Here is a 21,874-nt window from a genome sequence, read left to right on the forward strand (position 1 = left end):
TTAAAGCTTGGTTCCTTGCCATATAGTACAGGCTTCTTGTAAAAATGGCTGTGCTCTCTCATACTACAAGGGCTGTGCAGAGCCAACAAATCTAAATACTCATGTTCTTATCAATCCAGTCTTATGAAACCTGTGACAGGTACAGTATGTGTAATCACCTAAATAGAGACTGGCACTGCGATAAAATGAATCACCAACCAATTCTGTCATTTTCAATCTTCAGATGCTTGTGCAGTCAGACATTTTATATTTGTAGTTTGAATGGGTCAATCCAGTTGATATTTTATTCTTTCCTCTGTGCTCATGGTACATAAAACATTCAAACATCCCTCCTCTGTTCCCCTGCTGTTACTTCCAGGTTGCACTAGAAATCACATGCAGCTCCACAGGTAGAAAACCACTGAGCTGTGCATAAAGATGGCTATTTGGCTTAACAAAGTGAGAATTTCCCAAACCCTCTGCCAAGATTCCCTACTGAGCTCAATTTACAGCTTGGCAGTTTGGGCAACAAACACAAAGCTCAGGTGTTTCCTTGTCTGTTAACTAACAGGTACCCTCCCAATCATGTGACTGTTTAAAAAGAGATAGCAATGAAATTAAGCATTCCACAACCATGGTGCCAATGTGTTAGCAGAATCCTGAAGAATTTTTAAAACAGACACACACTTACCTATGCTAGTACAAAATCAGATCCATGTATTTTTTTGTTAACAATGTAGCAACCCTACCAACTTGGCACCAACTTACCGCCAATGTTTCTCAACTCTTCGACTCAGAGCAATTTTTTCTCCCACTTCTGTGCATACAGGGTTAGTTAGCACAATCTTCCCCAAATCAGCCTTTACAGCACTGACTCTCCCTCCAGTAGACAAGGATCCTATGTTTACCATTAGAACTTCATTCTTCGATAATTTTTGCACCTGAAGACAGACATACAAAACTCTGAAACATAAGCTTTAGTACTAAAAAACAAATAGCACAGACAATACCAAGTTATCTTCTGTTACCTTCTTGCCAAGAAAAAAGATACAGCTGAGAACTACTGAAATACTATAAATATACACACACCAACTATGGGCAGCAGTGTCAGTAGATAAAAGTTTTATATGCAAATGGACAAATCCATAAAGATGCTGTACATGTAGCTCTGAGGTTCTTGGTATGATGTACTTTCCTGGGATTGATCTACATTTTCTATAAACTCTACTGATGATTTCATATAATGTATTAAAAACACAAACAGTCAGAGATATTGTTACAACCTGTGATGTTATACATATTATTTACTAAAATGTTGTATTTTCATTTCCCTTATGCCCACATTTAAAAAAAAAAATAATTTCACAGGATAAGAGAGCGCTGAAGCACTTTACTCACTGTTGCATCAGTTTAAAATTTTAAATGCTAACAGGGGAAATTATGATCTTTTAGTTGATTTGTGTAAAACAGATTGTGTTACAGAAGTTTGTCCTGTGCCTCAAGTTCAGGTTTTTTTCAACCAGAGTATTTAAAAAATATTTAAACTTTAAAAAATTCTTCTGTGAAAAAACCTACAAAAAGCATGTCAGTAGGAAATAGATCAGTACCACTGTAAAATTAATTACTGCACAAATTAATAGGATGATAGCAAAAGAAAACTACCAGCATGTTTAGAAAAATACATAACATGACACATAAGTACTTTATGCTATTTTAAACTACTGATATGAATTTCTACTCCTCTGAAAACCATTCTACAGTATCAAACAAGCAGATAAGTTTTGTAACAAGCTTATATCAACACTGAGACAAAATGTCTACATATGATCAAAGAAATATACTCATTAATGAAAATTAGCACAGGAAGCAAAATCAGGACAAACAAAAGAAGGGGCACAGACCTTTGCAGCTTTCTTGTCTCCTTCAGTGCGCACGCCCAGGAGTCGTCTCAGCAGGAAGTAGGAAATTTCCAGCTCTGTAAAGATTTCTGGCAGTGCCCCAACTGCACCAAGAACCTGGCCCACCATGCGGTCAGCCCGGCACAACGTGGGATCGATCTTAGTGCCAACACCTGCAACACAGCAAGGGAAGGCAGAAGGAGTAACTGAAAGGTAGCTGTCATTTTTGTGTGCTATAATAGTTGAAGATGATCTAAAACAAAAAAAAGAGCATCTACTGGGAATTCCCTATTACCTGGACAGCACTTTCAGAATGTCAGCAAGATTGTGAGCTCTGTCTAAACAGATGAAGAAATATTCTGCTGTTAAAGCTGGTACAATTAACAGTGCAAGCTGATCTACATTGGGCAGTGACATTCAAGAAAATTATTTTATTCTTAAATATCCATTTTTTACACCAACCCTGTCTCTCTCTACATATATGAATTATCTAAAAATGCTCATGGTATTTTTGTTAATTACACTGAAATTCACTGCTGAATGAAACCAAGTGCTTTCAATAAGCATGAAGAAATGAATCTTTTCATAAGACAATATTCTTACCTATAAGGCCTCCTGGAGCAGCATATTGTAGATCATTGTGTTCAGCAAAGAGTGACACAATTTTGGAAAAGATTGGTTTGCACATGAGTTTGCCTTCACTGTCCTTGGACACAATACCAGGCCTCACCTCAATTTCCTGGCCCACCTAATGATAAAAGTGAAAAAGTGTTTAACTGGTTATTTCACAGGAACACAAAGCAGACTAGTCACAGATAATACTTACAGACCCCAAGATCTACTTTTTATATGAGTCTTTGGTTCTAGGCTCCTGTAGCACTTGTAGGATTTCTGTTGCACCGTTTGATGCAAATTGAACAATACTTACAGCAAATGTAACATCTGATTTTCTTCTCAATACAATTTGTAAAACTGCTTTAGCAAAAGATCAGCAATAATTGCAACAATAAAAATTCAGTTTAATTTTTAAACACTGTATTTCATTTAGAAATGTTTCAGCTTTGAGAAAAATGGAGTTAATTCTATCAGTGTAACTGACTGACATCAGCACACTGCAAACTAGAGAAATTACAAGCTGTATAAATGTTCAAAGAGAGTTCGCACTCCAGCCTGACAAAGCAATCGTTTTAAAGTTTCTGTCTATTGCTAGCAAGCAAGCAAAATAAAAAATCAAAATATACAGAACACTTAAATAGGGAAGTGGGACCTGTGAGAACCCATACACACTTTGAAGGTGCTTTTAAAATTCTTTTGCTTTCCTCTTCCTGACAATAATTCAGGAAGTAGTAGGATAGGAAAATAACATCTCTTCCTTCCATAGGAAAATAACATCTCTTCCTTCCATTTTGCAAGAAATTAAATCTGTTATCATTATTAGCAAATGTTAAAACTACAACAATATATTTAAAAAATTAAAACCAGTGCTTCTTGTTCTGGTATTTTAAAACTGTGAAGTGAAAATGAAGAACAGACAAAAAGGGTAAGTTCTATGTGACTGTATTCAAGTTTAAAAAAAAAATTATATAGATACATTTTGTAGCAAGCGTGGAAAAACTCTACTCACTGTCATCACAAATTTCAGTCAAGAAAAAGAAAGGGTTACCTTTAAAACACCCTTAAGAATACTGCCACCAGCAACACCTCCCTTAAGGTCATCAACTTCACAGCCAGGCTTGTTGACATCAAAAGATCTAATTACTGAGAAGAAGAGATCATAACCAGGTTTATATTTACTATTACATTTTTAGACAATGTCTTTCTTTAGCAACTTTGACTGCTTCTCTGTTCTTACAAAAGGATACACATATTTATAATTATTACAAAACCAGAACAATGAATATTTTATTCCCAATTTTTAGGCAGACAGTTAATTTTACTCTCAAAACCATTTAAACTGGTCATATATATATAAGTGTTTTGTAAGACTTTCTCCATGGCAGAAAGTAACTTAAAGATTGGAAAAAGAAAGCAATGATCAACCATTTTACAAAACCCCTTCAATATTCAAGATTTTAACTGTGAATATCAGAACTTTGTTTTAATGTACTCATAGCTGAACACTGTAAGCTTGATGTAACGAGGTGAATTTTTATGCATTTATGCAGTGTAGGACTCCCTTGGATTATTGAGAAAAAAAAAAAAGGCAAGCAAATGAATTCTTGTAGGAACTGCACTTCATAGTATGCTGGACAAGAACTGAAACTTTGACAATTATAACCAGGAAACAGGAGACTAATACAAAAGATTACCCAACCTACCCAATATATTTCCATGGAAATAATTTAATTACCAATTTCATCAGTTTGCCAATATTTTGTTAAATCAAAACTAGATTAATAACAATAAAGGGATGTTTTTAAACAGACAAATTTCTCACTTTTACTGTATTTTAGTGCTGTCATATGCACAGAATATATGCACAAAGCCAACAGCAATTAACAGTGAACAAACAATACAGCTCTCAGAAGACATGCAAGTTTTAAAATAAGAGCATCCTAAGTACTCCTTTTAAACCCACCTGTGTCCAGGGCACTCAGCATGTGCTATTCTAAGCACAGGCACATTCAGAAAATGTCTGGCCACAAGCAGCCAGGCCTGCCATGTACATACCAATGAGCCTTGGTTCAGATGTGAAGTCTCGCAGAGGGACGGGGATTTTCTTCACTATGTACTCACAAACCACCTCTATGTTGTATTTCAGCTGTGCTGAGATTGGAATTATTGGAGCTCCTTCTGCAACTGTACCTAAAACAAAATCAAGTTCAACATTAAGCCTTAATATGACCAAGTGTTCAGTCCTTAAAAATACTAATGAATTTAATGGCAGGTTCTGTGTGTATTTCTCAAAGCAATATCAGAGCATCTATGCCTCCTTCAACATTTTAGCTCACATAGCCACATCTACTTTTTGAGGCATTCTGAAAGTGTGCAAGATAATCTTCTCTTCTAGGGGAGAATTCACTTCCTACGCTGTCATCAGAAATATTTTTAAGATTTCCTAAGAGAGGTCAGTATCTCAGTATTGGATACAGCAGTATTAATTTTACAGTCTGGTTTCATGATGACAAACCAAATTTCCTGTTAATTTAATTATGTTTTTCAAATTTTGCAATACAAATACATATTTTAGAAAAATCCTTATTTTACAGAACAATGCATTTAGTAATCCAGTTTTGTTAGGCATCATTAGTTTTAATTACGTCTGTGTTTCTTGTGATAACTCCAGCTTTCAAACTCCAAATTTACACTATCAAGCCACTGTGACAGAGTTATGAACATCTTCTGCAAGGCAACAGTTATGAATTACAAAAAAAAAGAAAAAAATAAAAAGAAAAAAAGGAAAAGAAGGACCCATTGGCAACTTCTGATGGTGACAATCTAGCTCTGCAGCTTGTCACATATCCCACCTACTGCAGATAAACAGGGAAAACAGTGGAAGCTCCAGGGAAAGGCAAAACCAAATCACCATTAAGGTGAGCAGACCTTTACAGAGTAAGATAACACTGCCCAAACTGGATTTACACAGACAGATGAAAGAGCAATCTTTTGTCATTAGTTAAAAAAAAAATTAATGTATTTAAACCTACAAGGTGCCCCTAATAAATACAGCTTCCTTCTCTCCTGCACTGCAGTAAAATCACAGTAAAATCTCCACTAAAGAAGCACTCCAGGAAGAAATCACAAATCTACTGAAAGCTACTTCACAAGAGTGATTGATGTTAGTTTTACATCTAGAGGCCTGACCCAGAGCCATAACACTATTGTATGCAAGCAGGCTGACACAGGCAAGAAGCACAACTGCCATGGTCTGATTTTCACATGAACAGACCATGTACACCTGCATTGCTCAAGATAAGCTTTTCTATGAACATACAGAAACCCACCATGTCCATGTCTCAACACTGCATTTCCACCACTTACTGGATTTCTGCTCGTGAAAACTTACCTTGTACAAATGCAAGAATTTGTTCATACTGTTCTTTAGCCTGGCTCTCTTTCACCAAGTCAATCTTATTCTGTAGAATCAAAATGTGCTTCAGTTTCATGATTTCTATAGCAGCTAGATGTTCTGAGGTCTGAGGTTGAGGGCATGACTCATTACCAGCTGAAAGAAGAGAAGTGACAGGAGTATAGAAACTATAAAGATAGACAAATTCCTACAGTTAGGATATCTACTTCCATCTACTATCACTATGTAAAAAAAAAAAATAAATCAAAAAACCAACCAACCAACAACAACAAAAAACCAAAAACACCCCAAAAACCACAACCCCTCCCCCAAAAAACCCCATCTGTCTCTCAGTAATCTACATGTGAAGAAACCAAGTCAATAAGCACCTATTCTCTCCTACAGCTGCTGGCTGTAGTCTCCACACAATGCTGGACAGATAAGAGGCTGCCAGAGAGGTTCCCCTATTCCACCTTCTCCCACTAGGAACACCCACCTAAAATATCCAAAGATACCAACACCCAACTTGGTTTACACCATCCTTTAGCTCTTCAGATATCTCAGTGTTGACTGTAGTGTAACACACAAATTACCTTTCAAGAAGTATCTTAACATTTTCTTATCAGTAAAGTCATAAAAATACCAAGATCCCCAAACTCTGTTACAATTCTATCAAGTATGTGAATAGGGCTGGTATCAGCATGGTTTAGATTTCAGCTGAGAAGCCAGCACTGGCTGATGTATGATTAGGGTGCTTAATCTTGCCTGAAGTTTGGTCTGTCACACTTTTTAGAGATAAACAGGCAGAAGAAATGATAGCTCACCATCTATCTCAGATTTTAAATTACAATATCTGAAGCTGCTTTTTTTTCTTTTGTTGACATATCCTATCAAGGCAAGATAATTGCTATATATCACTACAGAACATCAGAATGTTCTACAGACAGAAAAATCTGTTTTACTCACTTTCTGTTGCTTGCAAATTTGAACAAAACTTGTCTGAATTATATTAAATCTCCTGTACCTAAATTTTGCCTGTATTTATCTGGGCTACTGTTTGTGTTGTTGTTTGTGACCTCTACTGTATGGCAAAGACTACATGCATATTTAAAGGAAACTGAACCTTCAGAGAAAATCAAGATGCCGCTAATCTGTTTCCATAAAGTGATACAAATTTCACAGTACTATACTACTACAAGGTTTTATATTACCTATCTTCTACCAATGGGGCCAGCTACCAGACTAGTGGGTATGGATAGCTGTGTTTAAAACAAACCAGCTTGTCAGAGTACATTAGCATTTTACCACGATTTTATTTTCTTTAAAACACATCTCAAAAGCATCAAAATTGTTTCAATTGCTCACCACATCCCAGGAGATTTTAAAGCCCATATAAAATTGCCTCATGCTACTACAAAACAGAGGTCTGCTTTTGGGTAGCAATCATTACCTATCAACAGCAAAGCTGCATCCATTACTGCTGCACCGTTCAGCATGGTAGCCATCAAAATATCGTGGCCAGGGCAATCCACAAAAGAGACATGCCTGTTGCAGGAGAAGGTGAAAGAGAAATCCAAAAGCCCATTATCAACAATTCCTCTGACCGATTTATGTCCGTGATTAGCCAGATACAAAAGTTACAAGTATCCTTAAAATAGTATTTTCAAAAATGTTCTGAAAGAACACAAATGCTACTGAACAGCTACTGAATACTTTTTCTGAGTTTTCAGATTTAATACCACATGTCCACATTAAGTACCTCTTTAATATTTCACCAATTTACTCTAAATTAGAGTTAAATGCACCAGGATAAAAGCCCGAAATCAAACTGACCCACCACCAGTAACCCAAACCCCAACATACTACATGGGATTTCTCTTAACCCTTTTAAATTCTTCAATTTTTGGAAACTATGCATCTTTAATTATATGGTTATAACTGCACGTCAAAGATTTGTCTACAGACATGATGTTACATTTCCAGCCTCATGATTTTATTGTGCAGACTAAGATAGTTGGTTCACTATATTCTTTCCTGAACCTATCTAGTGAAGAATCCTTGTTCTTAGTGGCAGGTCACCAAAAAGCAAGGGACTAATTTGGTGCTTTGCTGATGATGTTAGAAATCTACTACAAGCAAAGAACCAGTAGGATAAAGAATGCAAAGCTTTTAACCAGTTGTTGTTTCACAATGACTGCCTGCCTGTCACACTCCAACAGAAGTTAATCTTAGTACAAGTGCTCTGCTGGGAATCTGAGAAAATGGTTACAGCACCTCATGTATTGTATCACAAACACAAACTAAGAATCTTGTACAACAGTCTTCATGACTGCTCTCATGTCAGCAATCATTGTGCAGACCCACATAACCTCTGCATAAAGACTGTGCTATACTTTTTCAGAAATTGAGTCAGTAAAGAACACTTGGCCTCCAGTGAGAGGCTGATCTCACATTAAGCATCAGGTTTTTATATATTCATGTAAAAATTTTTGGAAACTCTGCCCTTAGGAAGAAAAAGTTCAGCAAAGATCACCCTTCCAAAAGAGATTTTACAGATGTGTTTGTGAGGTCCACATTAGTTCTCAATCTGCCTGGTTTAAAATGTACTTTTATTAATAACAGAAAGATTTAACTTCAAAGTCCTGCAAACAGCTGAGGCCAGCAGACAGAGCTGTGCTGTACCATGGAGTGCTCATCACCACCACTGAATTCAGTTTACACAATGCCTCAGCCCAGGGTGCCCCATCTAAGAATGTGTAGTCTGCCAGAACCGGTCCAGCTCACTGCTCAATCCTGTTTTCATACAAAGGCAAGTAAACATAATTGATTCCAGTCATTTTAAGCAGTTACCTGACTAGTTTAAAGTTCCCTTTGGTGCCAGGAATATCTGTAGGGAACTCATCTGGGGTGCTGCTTCCACAGGATCGGTAACACTCTGGTCGAGAGCAGCTTGGGTCATCCAGCTTGTAAATCTGTGATTTTTTAAAATCAAAAAAATGTTTCACTCCTCAAGGGTTAGTTACCTGTAATAATACATCTCCCCTGAAATATATTAGCAACACAGCTGAGGGATGACTCACCTTTGCATTAGCGTAACCCAGCTTGATTGTGATATTTCTTTCCAGTTCATTTTTAAATCTGACAGTATGAACTCCAGATATAGCTTTGACTACTGTCGACTTTCCATGGGCTACATGACCAATTGTACCTGCATTTTAAAAGGAAATGGTTGTTACTAAACTAGTTTAATTTTGTGCAATGCTCCACTACAATCAATACACAATTGCCCCAAATTCTCCACAGCCAGTGGTATACATATGGTATACATATAGAATTTGCAATAATTTTTGTTTAAACAAACAAGACCTGAAATTGTGCTCCCAGTGAACAGATCTTTGCATTTTAATGAAACTCATTTCAATCCTTTATTTCAAGGGAAAACAAATTTTGCTTTAGCAACTATTCCCCACACCATTAAACTGTGTTCCTGAAGTAAAACTGGTGCTTTTCAAGTCACAAGGGCTCCACAAGTCCTTGAAATTACTATGTAACTCTTTCTGTCCAAATTTCTTTAAAGTGTTACCACATAGGCACCATCTGCTACTGCATGAGAATCAGAGTCACCTTAAGGCACCCCTCTTTTTATAAGTTTTTTTTACCTATATTAATTGTTGCTTGTCTGCTGATGACTTCTGGTGAAAGAGGCGTCAACTTGGTAACATCCTGTATAAGGGAGAGTTTAGAATTTATTCATCTTGTATATAAATGTTTAGAAAGTTAAAAATTTAGAAACTTGAAAATTAACTGACAGTTCTGTTCAGCAAAATCCAGTTATATTATGTGCATTCAAGTCTTTTAAGTGTGTGAAATACTTGTGAAAAGTGAACCAAGTCCTGTTTGTGAATCAGTACAGGGTATGATTCAAAAACCCTGACTGTAAATCAGTCTTGGATGCAAAGTGTTAAAGATGGGAGTAAACAAAACAAGAAACCTCAAAAGAAGCCTTCAACAAAACACCCCAAGCCCCTACATACCCCTGAAACTAAATTACACCATTTTCAGCAGCCTACATGCTGAACTGCAGTAACATTTATAAACAAAGCTTTGTCATAAACAGTTGTTTAATTGGTGTAAGTTCCATTAGAGCCAACACATAATTACAACTGACACTTTGGAGTCAGTGGGCCCAGAGGTTTCAGCAGCACCATGGCTTTTTTTTTAATGGTTATTTTTTCCCTCAGAAACTGTTATTGCTGCTTTAGGCACCAGACAAAACTTCTGCTGCCCTAAATAGTCTGTTGAAGTTATTGGTAACCACTGGCAAAACAAAAACCTCACAAACACACTGTGTATAGATAAAGAAACACCTGGGAAAGAGTTGATTAAGGTTTTTTAAAGCTGTTTGACCAAATAATGGACAAGTGTTGAAATGCAGTGAAATGCTCCTCTGTACAGCTAATCCTGCATTGCATTCACATGGGTGAGCCACTCAGCTCAAGCAAAGATTCATGATGTCAGAAGAGTCCTCGGTGCAGGACAAAATTTAAGATACAAATAATATAAACATTAAATCATATATTGTTTCCACTGTTACATGAAGGTTCTGTGCAAAATGATCAAACACGTCTGTGTAAAAACCTAAGTTCATTCTGCTCTCAAGCATGACATGAATAAATTGCTCATCTTCGACAGAAAGCAAGATCTGAACACCTGTGACACACAATTAAATTTATGGTTCTCATACATCGAACTTAAAATGACTTCCCAGCGATGGGAACGTCGCCTGCAGAGGGCACCATGTGGCCGGGCGACCAGAATTTCAGCGTGATGCAATTCCTGCCACCAGGAGAATTCTTCCTGGTGCATGAAATCGTGCACGCATGGAGGTTTTTCCTCAAGACTGGTATAAGGTGTTGCTCAGCAGGAAGCTTCACTCAGCCATAAGCACTCAAGGGCCGGCAGAACAGGCCCTTAAAGGTAACTCCTGCTGACCTTCCAGCTAGTCCTATCTGTGCTTTTTCCAGCTAGGAAATGCCATGGTCAACAACGACAGGAGGAAAAGAAACTATCTGAAATAACTAACACGCTTGCTGTAGGGAATTCCTGTGCTCAAGCCTAAAAAACACCAAATATTATTACTGTAAAGACAAATAAGCTGCTCCAGTTTAAACACCGGGGACATAGCAGCAGGTTTTTTTTACTATCTACATTATAATATGCTTGAATTTGAAATATACATTACATGTACACTTAGACTAGCAGATAAGTGTAATAAGTGAGGCAGCCCAGGTGAGATATTTAATAGGCAACGCTGCCACAGCAGGAGACCACTGCAACTGGCTGCAGTGGTGGATAGAACTGGTATTTCTCGGTGGTTGTTAATAGTCAAGAAAATTTTCTTGGCCAACCAACCAAGACAGGGCTGGTAACGAACTCCTCGAGCTTGCTGTAGAGAAACACCTCAAATGTATGGTTCTACGTCGGAAAAAGAAAAGTCTTTAATACCAGAGAACAGGGCAGCCCTTACACGGGGAAAACTGCGCCCACCGGGTGGGTGAGTGAGCCACAACAGCCTCCGCCGCGCCGGCGGGCACGGAGCAGCACTCCCCGGCAGGGGAAGCGCCCGGCCCGGCGCCCCGCTCGCACCCGGCCCGGCAGGCCCCGCTCCCGCCGCCCTGCCCGCTCCCCTGCCCGCTCCCCTGCCCGCTCCCCTGCCCGCGGCCGCGTGCCCGGCGCTGAGCGCGGCTCCCCCGCCTCCTGCAGCGCCGGGGCCCGGCAGGCGGCTCGGAGCCCCTCGGGCCGCACCCACCGCCCGCCCGGCCGCCCCCTCCGCTCCCGGGGCGCGCCCGCCGAGCCCCGGCAGCCCGATGTCGCCGCGGGGCGCCCCGCGGGCGGCGCTCACCAAGGTGGCGAGATCCTGGCGGCTGAGGTGCGGCTGCCCCAGAGTCACTCCCGCCTCGTCCCCCGCCATCTTGGCCCGAGTGGGAAGCGAGGAGTCCCGCGCGGCCGCCTGACCGCCGGCTCCTCTCGGCGCTGCCGCTACCGCCCCGCAGCCTCCGGCCCACGGCGCGGCACCGGCCGGCCCGGGAGCGGACACCGAGCTCAAGGAAAAACCGCAATCACCGCCCGGAGGCAGCCATCGGCCCCGCGGCGGGGCGGCCACGAGTCAGGCGCGCCACGGGGCAGCCCTGTGAAGGACCCGCTGTCGCCCTCACGCCGGGTGATGCAACCGGGGCCTGCGGCGGGGTCGCGCGCAGCGTGCGCGTGCGCGGGGCGGGAGCGCGGGCACGGCGCGCCCGCGGGAGCGCGCAGGGTGCCGAGCATTACCGAGCGGTGCCGAGCATTGCCGAGCATTGCCGAGCGGTGCCGAGCAGTGCCGAGCGGTGCCGAGCGGTGCCGAGCATTGCCGAGCGGTGCCGAGCGGTGCCGAGCAGTGCCGAGCGGTGCCGAGGCGGCGGGCAGGGAGCGGGCCCGGCGCCGCGCACGCCGGTGCCGCGCTCAGGGTTTGTCGCTGCGCGGGTGCGCGGTGCCGGGGCGCGGGGCCGGAGGGCACCGGCCGGGCGCTGGGGCTCGGGGTCCGGCGTGTGCCGCAGCTCACCGGACCGTAACCTCCGCCGGCCGTGAGGCGATCTGGCTAATTCCAGCCTTCTCTCTCGTTACTGTCGTTGTAGACCGGGCGCTTATTGTCAGGGAAAGCGTGTGGATGTGAGAGCTGCCCCCGCGTACGAACCACCCGAATGTTTTGTGCGAAACAGGTAAAAACCCCAGCAGACACCTGCTGTTTGCAGAGTTGGGTGTGGTGTAAATGCTGTATGAATTGCTAACGGTCCAGAAAATTTTCTTGGCAAACCAACCAGGACACGGCTGGTAGCAAACTCCTCAAGCTTGCTGTAGAGAAATACCTCAAATTTATGGTATTACAAAAATGTGTTTTGTCTTGCAAGCCAGTCATGTCATACATTGGTCTGGAAAATCAAATCCCTAATCCAGTGATGAAAGCCAGTTCAGAGGTTCACCAGAGAGCAAAGGCCAAATTCCCAACCCTTCCCTGTGGGAAATCAAGCAGACTTCTTCATGGGAGCCTCTTGCAGGCATGGGAGATGTTGCTGGTAGCATTTCCTCCGTGGGCAGGGAAGCAGGTTCAGTGCAGGTAACCAGTTATGTCAAATGTGTGTGTGTTGTGCCAACAGCAGTGGCTTTGTTGGAAAACACCTTTGTTCTCAGACTTAGCCTGGCTTTGCAGGTCAAAAAAAGCAGGTTTGGGGCAGACAGCCAGGTGACTGAAATGTGATGATGGAAACCCGTGTGAAACTGGTGTGCCTGGTTTAGCAGTGGTTGTCACCTCCCACTCTCACCAGTGCTACTATTTCCATGCTTTCCTGATACAAGAGCTGGGAGTGAGTTCTGCTGGATATACCTAGAGCAAACACATTGATTTTTCTTGATCTGAAGAAATTAACAGGAGCACATTGTAAGAAACCTTCCAGTATCTATAATGGTTTTGCCAATGACAAAATGTATTTTGTCTTGCAACCCAACCATGTAATACGTTGGTCTGGAAAATAAATTTTCATATCTAATCTTTTGTCAGGCCAAATGGTGTTTTGAATTTTGTATTGAATGTCTCACTTCTGGGAAAAACAACTGAGATACATGAGGTGTAGTGGGAACATGATGCAATACTTGGTTGTAGTTGCCTTGATGTTCACACATGTATAATCCCTCTTTTATGAAAATGAACTGAAAATACTGGACTCTGTAGTTACTTAGCTGTTTAAATTATGCAATAAATGCAGTGCAGTGTGTTTAAAATTATGGAAATAGTTTTTGTCACATTTGAAACAGCCTTTAAAAAGGACTTAATCCTTGCCAAACACCCTGTCAGAAATATTAAAAAAATACACAAACTGTTGCTTCTATTTTAACAATGAGATTGTACATTTTACATATCCTGAAGTACTCTTGCTATTTTGATTCACTTATTTGGAAATGTTTGTAGTATAAAGAAAGCCCAGAAAAGCCTAAAGTCTGCAAATGTCTAATTATTGTAGAATCATAGAATGGTTTAGGTTGTAGGGACCTCAAAGATCATTGAATTCAAATCTTCCTGCCATGGGCAGAAACACCTTTCACTATCCCAGGTTGCTCAGAGCCCCATCCAGCCTGTCCTTCAACACTTCCAGGGATGGGGCATCCACAGCTTCTCTGGGAAACCTGTGCCAGTGCTTCACCACCCTTACAGTAAAGAATCTCTTCCTAGCACCTATTTTAAACCTGCTCTCTTCCAGTTTAAAGCCATTCCCTCTTGTTCTGTTACTACATGCCCGTGTGAAAAGTCCATTTTCTAGGCTTCTTTTGGGCCCCCTTTGAGCACCAAAAGCTTCTATAAGGTTTCCTCAGAGCCTTCTCTTGCCCATGCTGAACAGCCCCAACTGAAATAGATAAGAACATTTCTGGGAGTTGACATGTCATATGTCAAGATATGTGTATTGGACATGCATATGTATGAATTAAATAAAGTTTAAAAATATTAGGAATTAATTAAATTGTAACTAGTGTATTAATACCGCTCAAAAAACTACATCCAGAATTGTATTAATTGCAAAAGTCTCATTTAAGCCAGTGGTAACTGTTTAGCCACTGACTTCGTACAGATGCCTAAATCAACCCAAATCCCAATTTAAATTAAAATTCAGTAAGGTAATCTTAATACCATGGTCATTGTCAGAGGCCTAAATTTAATTATTTAATTTTATTTAGGAGACTCGAACTGAGACATTATTGACATATTTTGATTTTTTTGGTAGAAGCAAATTGTTCAATGTGAAGGAGAAGGGGATGGGAGGGGTTTTTGTGCTTTGAAATGTTGAGCTGTTTTAAATGTCAAAGCTGTTGTGGTTTTGTTTTGTGGCTAGGTTTGAGGTCCTCTTCTGTGACACTGTGTAGGAGAGACCTGAAGATCATCTTGCACCTCAGCTTGACACAAACTGCAGACAGCAAAATGACAGTCAGGTAAAACATAAAAGCCTTGCTTAGCTTTTTCCACCCTTGCTGACCTTCGAAGGTCAAAAGTCTGAGGGGTACAGAAAGATGCATGAAGTTTTGGTTGTATTGTTTCTATATCTGATAAACTTAGTTTCTACTCATTTTCCTTTGTTGAAGCATTAGATATGGGTGGGTACATGCTTGCTGAGCAGGAGATGTCCCTTATGGAAAAGGGGGGGAATATCTCTCCTTTGAGACAAGGGTGGCAGGAACACCTGCTGTCTTGGCAGGGTCAGTCTGTAAAGGCCAGCTTTTTCACCATATGTGCACAAGGAACACGTTTTAAAACAGTGACTGGGAAGACAGGGCAAATTTACTGCATGAGTGAAGGAGATGGAATAGTAGGGAGTTGTAAAGGTCTGGCCATCGGGATGAAGGGTGAATGGGAAGCTGGTTGTAGCAGAGGGAGCAGCAGGTGGGCAATTGAGCACGGTGGGAATAGCATTGGGAAGTCTTTTGAGGCACAGCATGGAATAGCTGGTTCATTGTGTGAAGCCAGGAAAGGTGGACATTCAGCTCCGGGGTGGCAGGTATAGAGAAGGTACACTTGCTTTATAAATCAAGAATGGGGAGGGAGTGGTAATGAGAGACTGAAAATAGGCTGTGGAGGGGATGGGAACAGCAGTAAACAGGGAGAGCATGGCAGCCTGTGGCCCACTATTTGAAGCAGTGAGTGACATGGAAGGGTAGCAAATGGTTTGGGGGTGGTAGTGGCAAACCAAAGGTCCACGTAGGTTATATCATCTCTTACAATAAAATCCGAGTTTGCCAGGCAAAGGCGAAACGGCAAAAGCCAGGGGTGATGTTTGTGCCAAGGCAGAGCCCTGCTCATCCCATTCAGGGCCGTGCTCCCAGGGCTCAAGGGCTGCCGGTCTGACCCTGCGCCTCCGCTGACCCAGTTCCCGGGGCTGGCCGGTGCCCGGGGAGGGGCTCCGCCGGCACCGAGCGGGCACTGCTGCGGCCGGGGCTACACCGGGCAGCCCCGAGGCTATTCGGAGAGACTGGCCGCAGCCCGGAGGCGGCGGCTGGGAGAGAGCAGCGCAACCGCGACCCTCTGAGAGCGGACGCGTGTGGACGCAGATGCTGCTTCTCGGTGTGGCTTTCTCCAGCCGCGCTGCTCGGGGCGTGCCGGGGCTGCGGCGCCGGGCTGAGCCCGCACGGGCGGCCCGGCCCGGCCCGGGGCGGTGCCGGTGCCGGAGCCGGAGCCGCTCCTGGCCCCGGGCCCGCCCGCGCGGCCGCAGGTGCGGCGGAAGTGACGGCCGGCGCGGTGCTGCCGGGGGAACATGGCGCCCGCGGCCGCGCGGGGCAGCGCGGAAGGTAAACAAGCGTGAGGGCGGCGGGGACCCCGGGGGCGAGGCCGGGCCGGGAGCGCCGGTGCCCGGGCGGCGCGGCGGGGGCGGCTCCCACCTCCTCCCCGAGCGCGGACGGCGGGGAGGAGGGAGCCCAGGATCCCCCCTTCTTCCTCCGCCTCCTTCTCCTCCTCCTCCCGGCTTCGCCTCAGCCATTGCCCCTCTCCGCAGACCCCCGGCGCCTCCCTCCGCCGCCCCCGGCTGCATGGTACACGGAGCCAGGGCCCCTCTCCGCCGCTCCAGCGGGAGGAGCCGCGTCCTCAGCGCCGCCGCTGCCGAGAGGTGGGTGAAGGATCCCCGGGCCCTCCCGCCGCCTCGCCCGCCCATGAGGGCGGCCCGGGCGCCCTCCTGCCCTCAGGGACCCTCCTGCCCGCGCTGGGGCACGGCGGGCCGGCTGCCCGCGGGGAGCGGGCGGGCAGGAGCGGGGATCGGGCACGGCCGCAGCCCCGCCGGGCCCCTCGGGCTCCTGCGGCCGCGCGTCGCGGACCCCGGGCCTGCAGCCCCGCTTGCCGGGGAGCTCGGCCTGCGGGCTCCGCTCACAGCGGAGCGGGGCTGGGCGTGCGGGCAGACGGGCTGAAGTAGGTCATCCGAGTTCCTGCCCCGAAAATGGCCATTTTTACCTGGCCTCCCCCCGCCCCGGTTGTAGCTGATCGTGAAAAAAGTATCCGTGATCTGTGCGAGTAGAGCTAGCCAGGGTTGGTACTAGAGCTTCGATCTGTTTGGTGAATGCTGGAACATCACTTAAAAATTTAAAGTTCTTCCCTTTTTATTGTTTAGGGTTTGGGTTTTTTTCTTCCCATTCAGAAGAGAAGTAGGAGAATCATAAAGCTATTACCAGATACAAGGACAGAACTACTGAAGTCTGGCTTTCTGTGGACTTGTTATATAAACTTGCTTGTAGAATAACCCAGCTCTTGCACCACCATTGCCCCAGTTCACATTTAGATCCCCTGAGCATACCACCATGCACCAACATACGTCCTGTGTTTTCCCTTCCATCACCTAGAAAACGTGTTTAATTTCTACCACATGTCCTATAAACTTTCCCAGTGACACTCATCTCCTTTCACTTTCCATAATTATACCCTGTGGCTGGCTTGGATCTACACATGTGTTGATTCGCCTTTCAGCGAGCAGAGTACAGCAGATAACCACTGAGCTCACACTGGAGACATCAGTCCTTTTTCATTCATCTAGCTGCCACTTTGGGGGATATGTGTGGAAAGTAAATATGTTTGAGATTTCTGTGTGTCTGACAGGTGAGTTTGACGTTTGGCAGTGAGGTCAAAACCTTGTGTGTCTTGAACAAAGGGCACAATTAATGTCATTTTTCCAGAAGATGCTAGGAGTACGTACTAAGTTAGCAGTAAAGATACAGATAAAAAGACAAATGGAGGGGGTACTTTAGCAATCCTAGTTTAAATTTAATTTTTTTACTAATATAGTTTGAATATTACTTCTTGCTCTTTTCTATCTTATACTAAAAATGTGTAAGTCAGAAAAGATAGGATTTTTTTGTTACTGACAGATACTTAGCTTGCTACTTTTCTGTATAAAATACACTATCATTTTCTTGATAGAAATCTTTGCAGTGAGATAATCAGGCTTTATTCATACCTTTTTCTTACATTTGAAAAGATTAGTCATTCTGTAAAACACAAATATATATAAGAAGGACTGATATAATTCAGGATGGAACAGTCCTGTCCACTTTGAGAGCAATGGCAGATCTGTAGTTTTCAACACTACTAACAATCTAACTTTTAGGTATTAGAAATGCAAGTATTTCCAGTTAAAGATAATTGTCATTTTGGTGGATGTATCAACTATTTTATTTCTGTTCTGTTCTGGTATCAGTAAATGCCATTGCAAGAGCGTTGAGCTGAGCTTGCTTTGTGTTTGGGAGCAGGTTTTTCTGTTGTGATGCATGACCTTTCAGACAGATGGTTCAAGCTATCTCAGTGTCTGTGAAGTGCAGTTATGGGTTCTGGCACACATAGAGTGAAGAGTAACCCTGCTGAGCTGAGGCACAGTCCATGCTGGGTTTTGGTAGGCTTGGTTTAACTAGTTCTGGTGCTTCTGACACAGCCGTGATGACCATCATGACACCGAGTGCCACTGCTGCTCTGTGCTGGTTCAGATTGCTCCCAGGTAGCAGCAGGCAGGGATTGTCAGGGAGCTGTTCTGGGCAGCTCTGTGTCCTAAGAAATGGAGTGTGGGCAGCTTCCAGAAGCAGCCAAGATTGAAGTTCTGGCAGTCTGGTTCCTCAGACTGGTGGTGATTGGTAAGCTCCAGGCTTCTCCATTCTCAAGTAATCCAGTGCTTTTGGAATTCTCAAGATGGATTGGATGAAGTCTTAAACGTGAACATACCAATGTGTTGAAGATAAATTGTTTCCCAAATTTAGTGTCCTAGTTACAAAGGATTTCAGATAAACACATGGAAACTGGATGCATTGCTTGGTTCCCTGCACTTGCAATTGTAGCAATGGAAAGCTTTGATAGCCACTGGTTATTGATCTGTCCTACATGACTTCACTCCTTCTGTTGCTGTTAGTGGGGATTATGATGAAAAAATGGTGGACAAAATGTAATGGTTTTAGTTTTAAACTATGTAAAAAAAGGTCCAATTTGAGGGATAAATTATTTATACTGTGTACGTTATAAGTACATTCTTACTCTATACAGTGCACTGCTTTCAAAGGCCCAGCCTTCAGCCATGTGTGCAGTTGTGAATGTTTGCTAGTGTGTTCAAATACTTGTTGTATTGTATTTTCACATGTGTGTATAGCATTTGACTATGGAGAAATGTCCTCTTCCTGCAGAAAAGCATGTTAACAAAACTAGGGTCAAAGATTTCTGCTCTAGGCGGCCTTTGCTGTGCACCTCACCAAAGAAAGCATGCATAATGACTTTAAAATTTACATTTAAATGCATGCATTTGGTGGATGGAAGAGATTATTGCATTTTAAGCTCTATTTTAGTACTCTGTGTAACTGAAGCATAGTTCTGTGTGTCTGGTGAAATATCTTTACGGTGTAACTCATAGCTAATAGTGTTCTATTATGTGCAAATTTGTTGTTCAGCTTGTCCACAAAGATTTCTTAGAATATCTATGGGATAGGTGAAATTAACAAGTACTCCATAATTAGTAAACAAAACAAATATTGCTCATTCTGCCTCAGCATCCCAAATGAGTTACTAAGGAACAACAGTAAAGGAAAGCTGAAATTTTCCTTTGAGCTGCTAGACGTGGTATTGTCAATACTTAATGAGGACAATAAATTTCTGTCCCTGAAAAATGTATATAAGCTTACTTATTACATAAAGACACATATTCAAAGGGCCCTTTTTCAGGTGGTACTGCTTTTGGAGAGGTTTTAAATCCAGGAGGGCATGAGTCAAAAGCAGATATTCTATAGCTTGCTTCTCAGTGCATTTAGACTCTGTTTCTTCTGCTTGTGACTAAGAGCCTCAGACACCCTGAGGAAAGAAGGTTCTCCTTGTTTTGCAAGAAAAAGCAGTCTAGAGCAGGGTTGTCAGACTTTCATTACAGCTGCAGAATAAAGATGAGAAATCAGTGTTCCAAGTAAGTGGTTTTGCAGTTAGAGCACTGTAGAATCTAATGCATTCTGTGCCTGAAGAGGAAAAAATGTAAGGAAAAGCTAATAAGGTTGAATGTATTTCTCTTTTGGCTTTTCAGCAGAGTCTTACTTCCTGTGCTGCATTATCCTGATCAGCTCTAATATGTGCAGAACAGCAATGAATGTCAATGTACATTGCCCCCACCTCCCCTTCATTGTTTATACATTGGAATTTTTCTGTTCCAGTTTTCCTATAGACCACTGCAGGCTCCATGGCTTCCATTGGATTAAGTGTGCAGCTGTGATTTGCATGCATGAAGAAAATCTAACTGAATTTTCCATTTTTATTGAAAATATGAAAAAAAATTGTTATGTATTGTCCTCTGGGAAATAACTGCAGCGTTTGAATAGCGCTTAGAATTACATCAAAGATTGCAAGTGTGTGTGTGGGAGGAATGGCATAGCTATGCTTTAGAAAAATGACTTGGTTTGAGAGTATTTTGTATTGCTTTTTTTTAATGTTTGAGCTACCACATTTCTATTTGCTTTTGATGGAAGATGTTAGCTTTAGAAATGAAGATTTTTACCAATTAAGCATAATATGCATTTAATTATCGACTTTCCCAGTTTTTGGACTATTTTAACCCCTTTGTGTATTTGCACTGGCAATGCATTTTTTTGTTTTAAAGAAAAATTTATCTGCTGATAACGTGTATGGCTTTATGCCAAGAAAAGGATATTTACTCCTTTTATTTAATGCAGGGAGACAAGTAGTCCTTTTGCTTCTCACTCCTAGAATTCTGAAGCTTCTTTAGATGGTATAAGGAGAAGTCTTAACTGGTTTTGTGTCTACTTAGTAATCCATTAAATGCTCGCTGCTGTTTAGGAGGAAAAATACGTTAATATTGAAAACTGTAGATTTACTAAAAGTAATATCATCAGGAATGTGAAAAGAAGGATTAAGTTATTTAAACACCCACATTTTTAAAACATTCAGAAATCATAATTTCCAAGTGGTGATCCCTTTGTTATTGTAATGAAGATTTGTGGCTGACTCAGTGTTTTAAATATTTTCTGTGGAATAGCCAGTTGTAGGGAGATGTGAAAATTGCAACCCTAAAGGATATTCCCTAAATAAAGGTGGATTTTATTTCTCAGTATTTTAGTGATTGCTGCCTTGTTAGATTTAAAATTCAAAGGATAATAACATATACATGCAATTTTTTTGTGTGTGTATATTTGTCTTATTTCTGTTTAATCAGAATTAAAAAGAAGGTCGAAAAAAAAAATCCGCACATTGTTGCAGTGTCTGTGCAAAAGCAGCAGGATCACAGAGTCACAGACTAGTTGAGGTGCTAAGGGACCTCTGGAGGTGATCTGTGCCACCTGCAGGGCCACCTACAGCCAGTTGCCCAGGACTCTCTGGTGCTGATTGGGTTGGGGGTTTTTTGTTTGTATTTAGTTTTGTTTGTTTGGGGGGGTTTGTTTGGTTTGGATTTGGAGTTTTTGTTTGATTGTGTTGAGTATTGTTTACTTGTTTTGATCCTTAAAAGCAACACTGGAGGTGCATCTGCTGTGTTTCTCTGCTTAACTTCACTTCCAACTTTTCATTTTTTCTTCTTTGAGGGTGGTGAAAGAGACTTCTTTTAGGGCCATCCTGTGTACAAGTTAATTTGTCTCCTTTATTTGAGGAGTACCTATAACATAATCACCTTTGTCAAGGAGGGGCAAAGATCCTGCTGGGTGTTTGGAGCTTGCTGCTGTGGTTTTCAGTGCTGTTCAGGTACACAGTAATGCACATACTCTTCTGAAGAAATCCCTTCAGTAGGATTCCCTGTGTGATGGGAGATGCCATTATTTCCAGAGGAATACACAATTGCTTCTGTCACCTGGGGAATGTTGCTTCATTTTTTACTTTTTCTCCCCTGATCCATTGTTGTGTTATTCTGTTCTCATTCTCACATTTGCAAATTCCAACTGTCCTTTACCATTTTGAACCCTGATCATGGAA

At 42.5% G+C, this 21,874-nt stretch overlaps 2 protein-coding genes across 8 annotated transcripts in view; one reads left to right on the plus strand and one right to left on the minus strand.

Moving 5' to 3' along the window:
• The window catches only part of EIF2S3 (eukaryotic translation initiation factor 2 subunit gamma), a 14,187-nt gene extending 2,157 nt beyond the window's left edge, over positions 1-12,030 (minus strand). The window contains exons 1-11 of one of the 2 annotated variants that reach the window (XR_010355470.1): positions 11,789-12,030; positions 9,546-9,609; positions 8,967-9,094; positions 8,737-8,858; positions 7,337-7,431; positions 5,884-6,042; positions 4,548-4,682; positions 3,541-3,635; positions 2,481-2,625; positions 1,881-2,050; positions 748-920 (exon numbers count right to left, since the gene is read on the minus strand). Coding sequence is in view for 1 of the 2 variants with exons in the window: in XM_064407445.1 (XP_064263515.1) it covers positions 748-920; positions 1,881-2,050; positions 2,481-2,625; positions 3,541-3,635; positions 4,548-4,682; positions 5,884-6,042; positions 7,337-7,431; positions 8,737-8,858; positions 8,967-9,094; positions 9,546-9,609; positions 11,789-11,857 (1,355 nt within the window). In the remaining variant the exon portion in view is untranslated. The remainder of the gene's footprint in view (positions 1-747; positions 921-1,880; positions 2,051-2,480; positions 2,626-3,540; positions 3,636-4,547; positions 4,683-5,883; positions 6,043-7,336; positions 7,432-8,736; positions 8,859-8,966; positions 9,095-9,545; positions 9,610-11,788) is intronic. The other variant, XM_064407445.1, reaches the window with a different exon arrangement.
• Positions 12,031-12,299: 269 nt separating this feature from the next.
• KLHL15 (kelch like family member 15) overlaps positions 12,300-21,874 on the plus strand; it is a 28,167-nt gene continuing 18,592 nt past the window's right edge. The window contains exons 1-3 of one of the 6 annotated variants that reach the window (XM_064407440.1): positions 12,300-12,389; positions 12,558-12,641; positions 14,802-14,898. The gene's annotated coding sequence lies outside the window, so the exon portion shown is untranslated. The other 5 variants (XM_064407441.1, XM_064407442.1, XM_064407439.1 and 2 more) reach the window with 5 other exon arrangements.

The sequence above is a fragment of the Passer domesticus genome, chromosome 2, assembly GCF_036417665.1.
Source record: "Passer domesticus isolate bPasDom1 chromosome 2, bPasDom1.hap1, whole genome shotgun sequence".
Taxonomy (NCBI): domain Eukaryota; kingdom Metazoa; phylum Chordata; class Aves; order Passeriformes; family Passeridae; genus Passer; species Passer domesticus.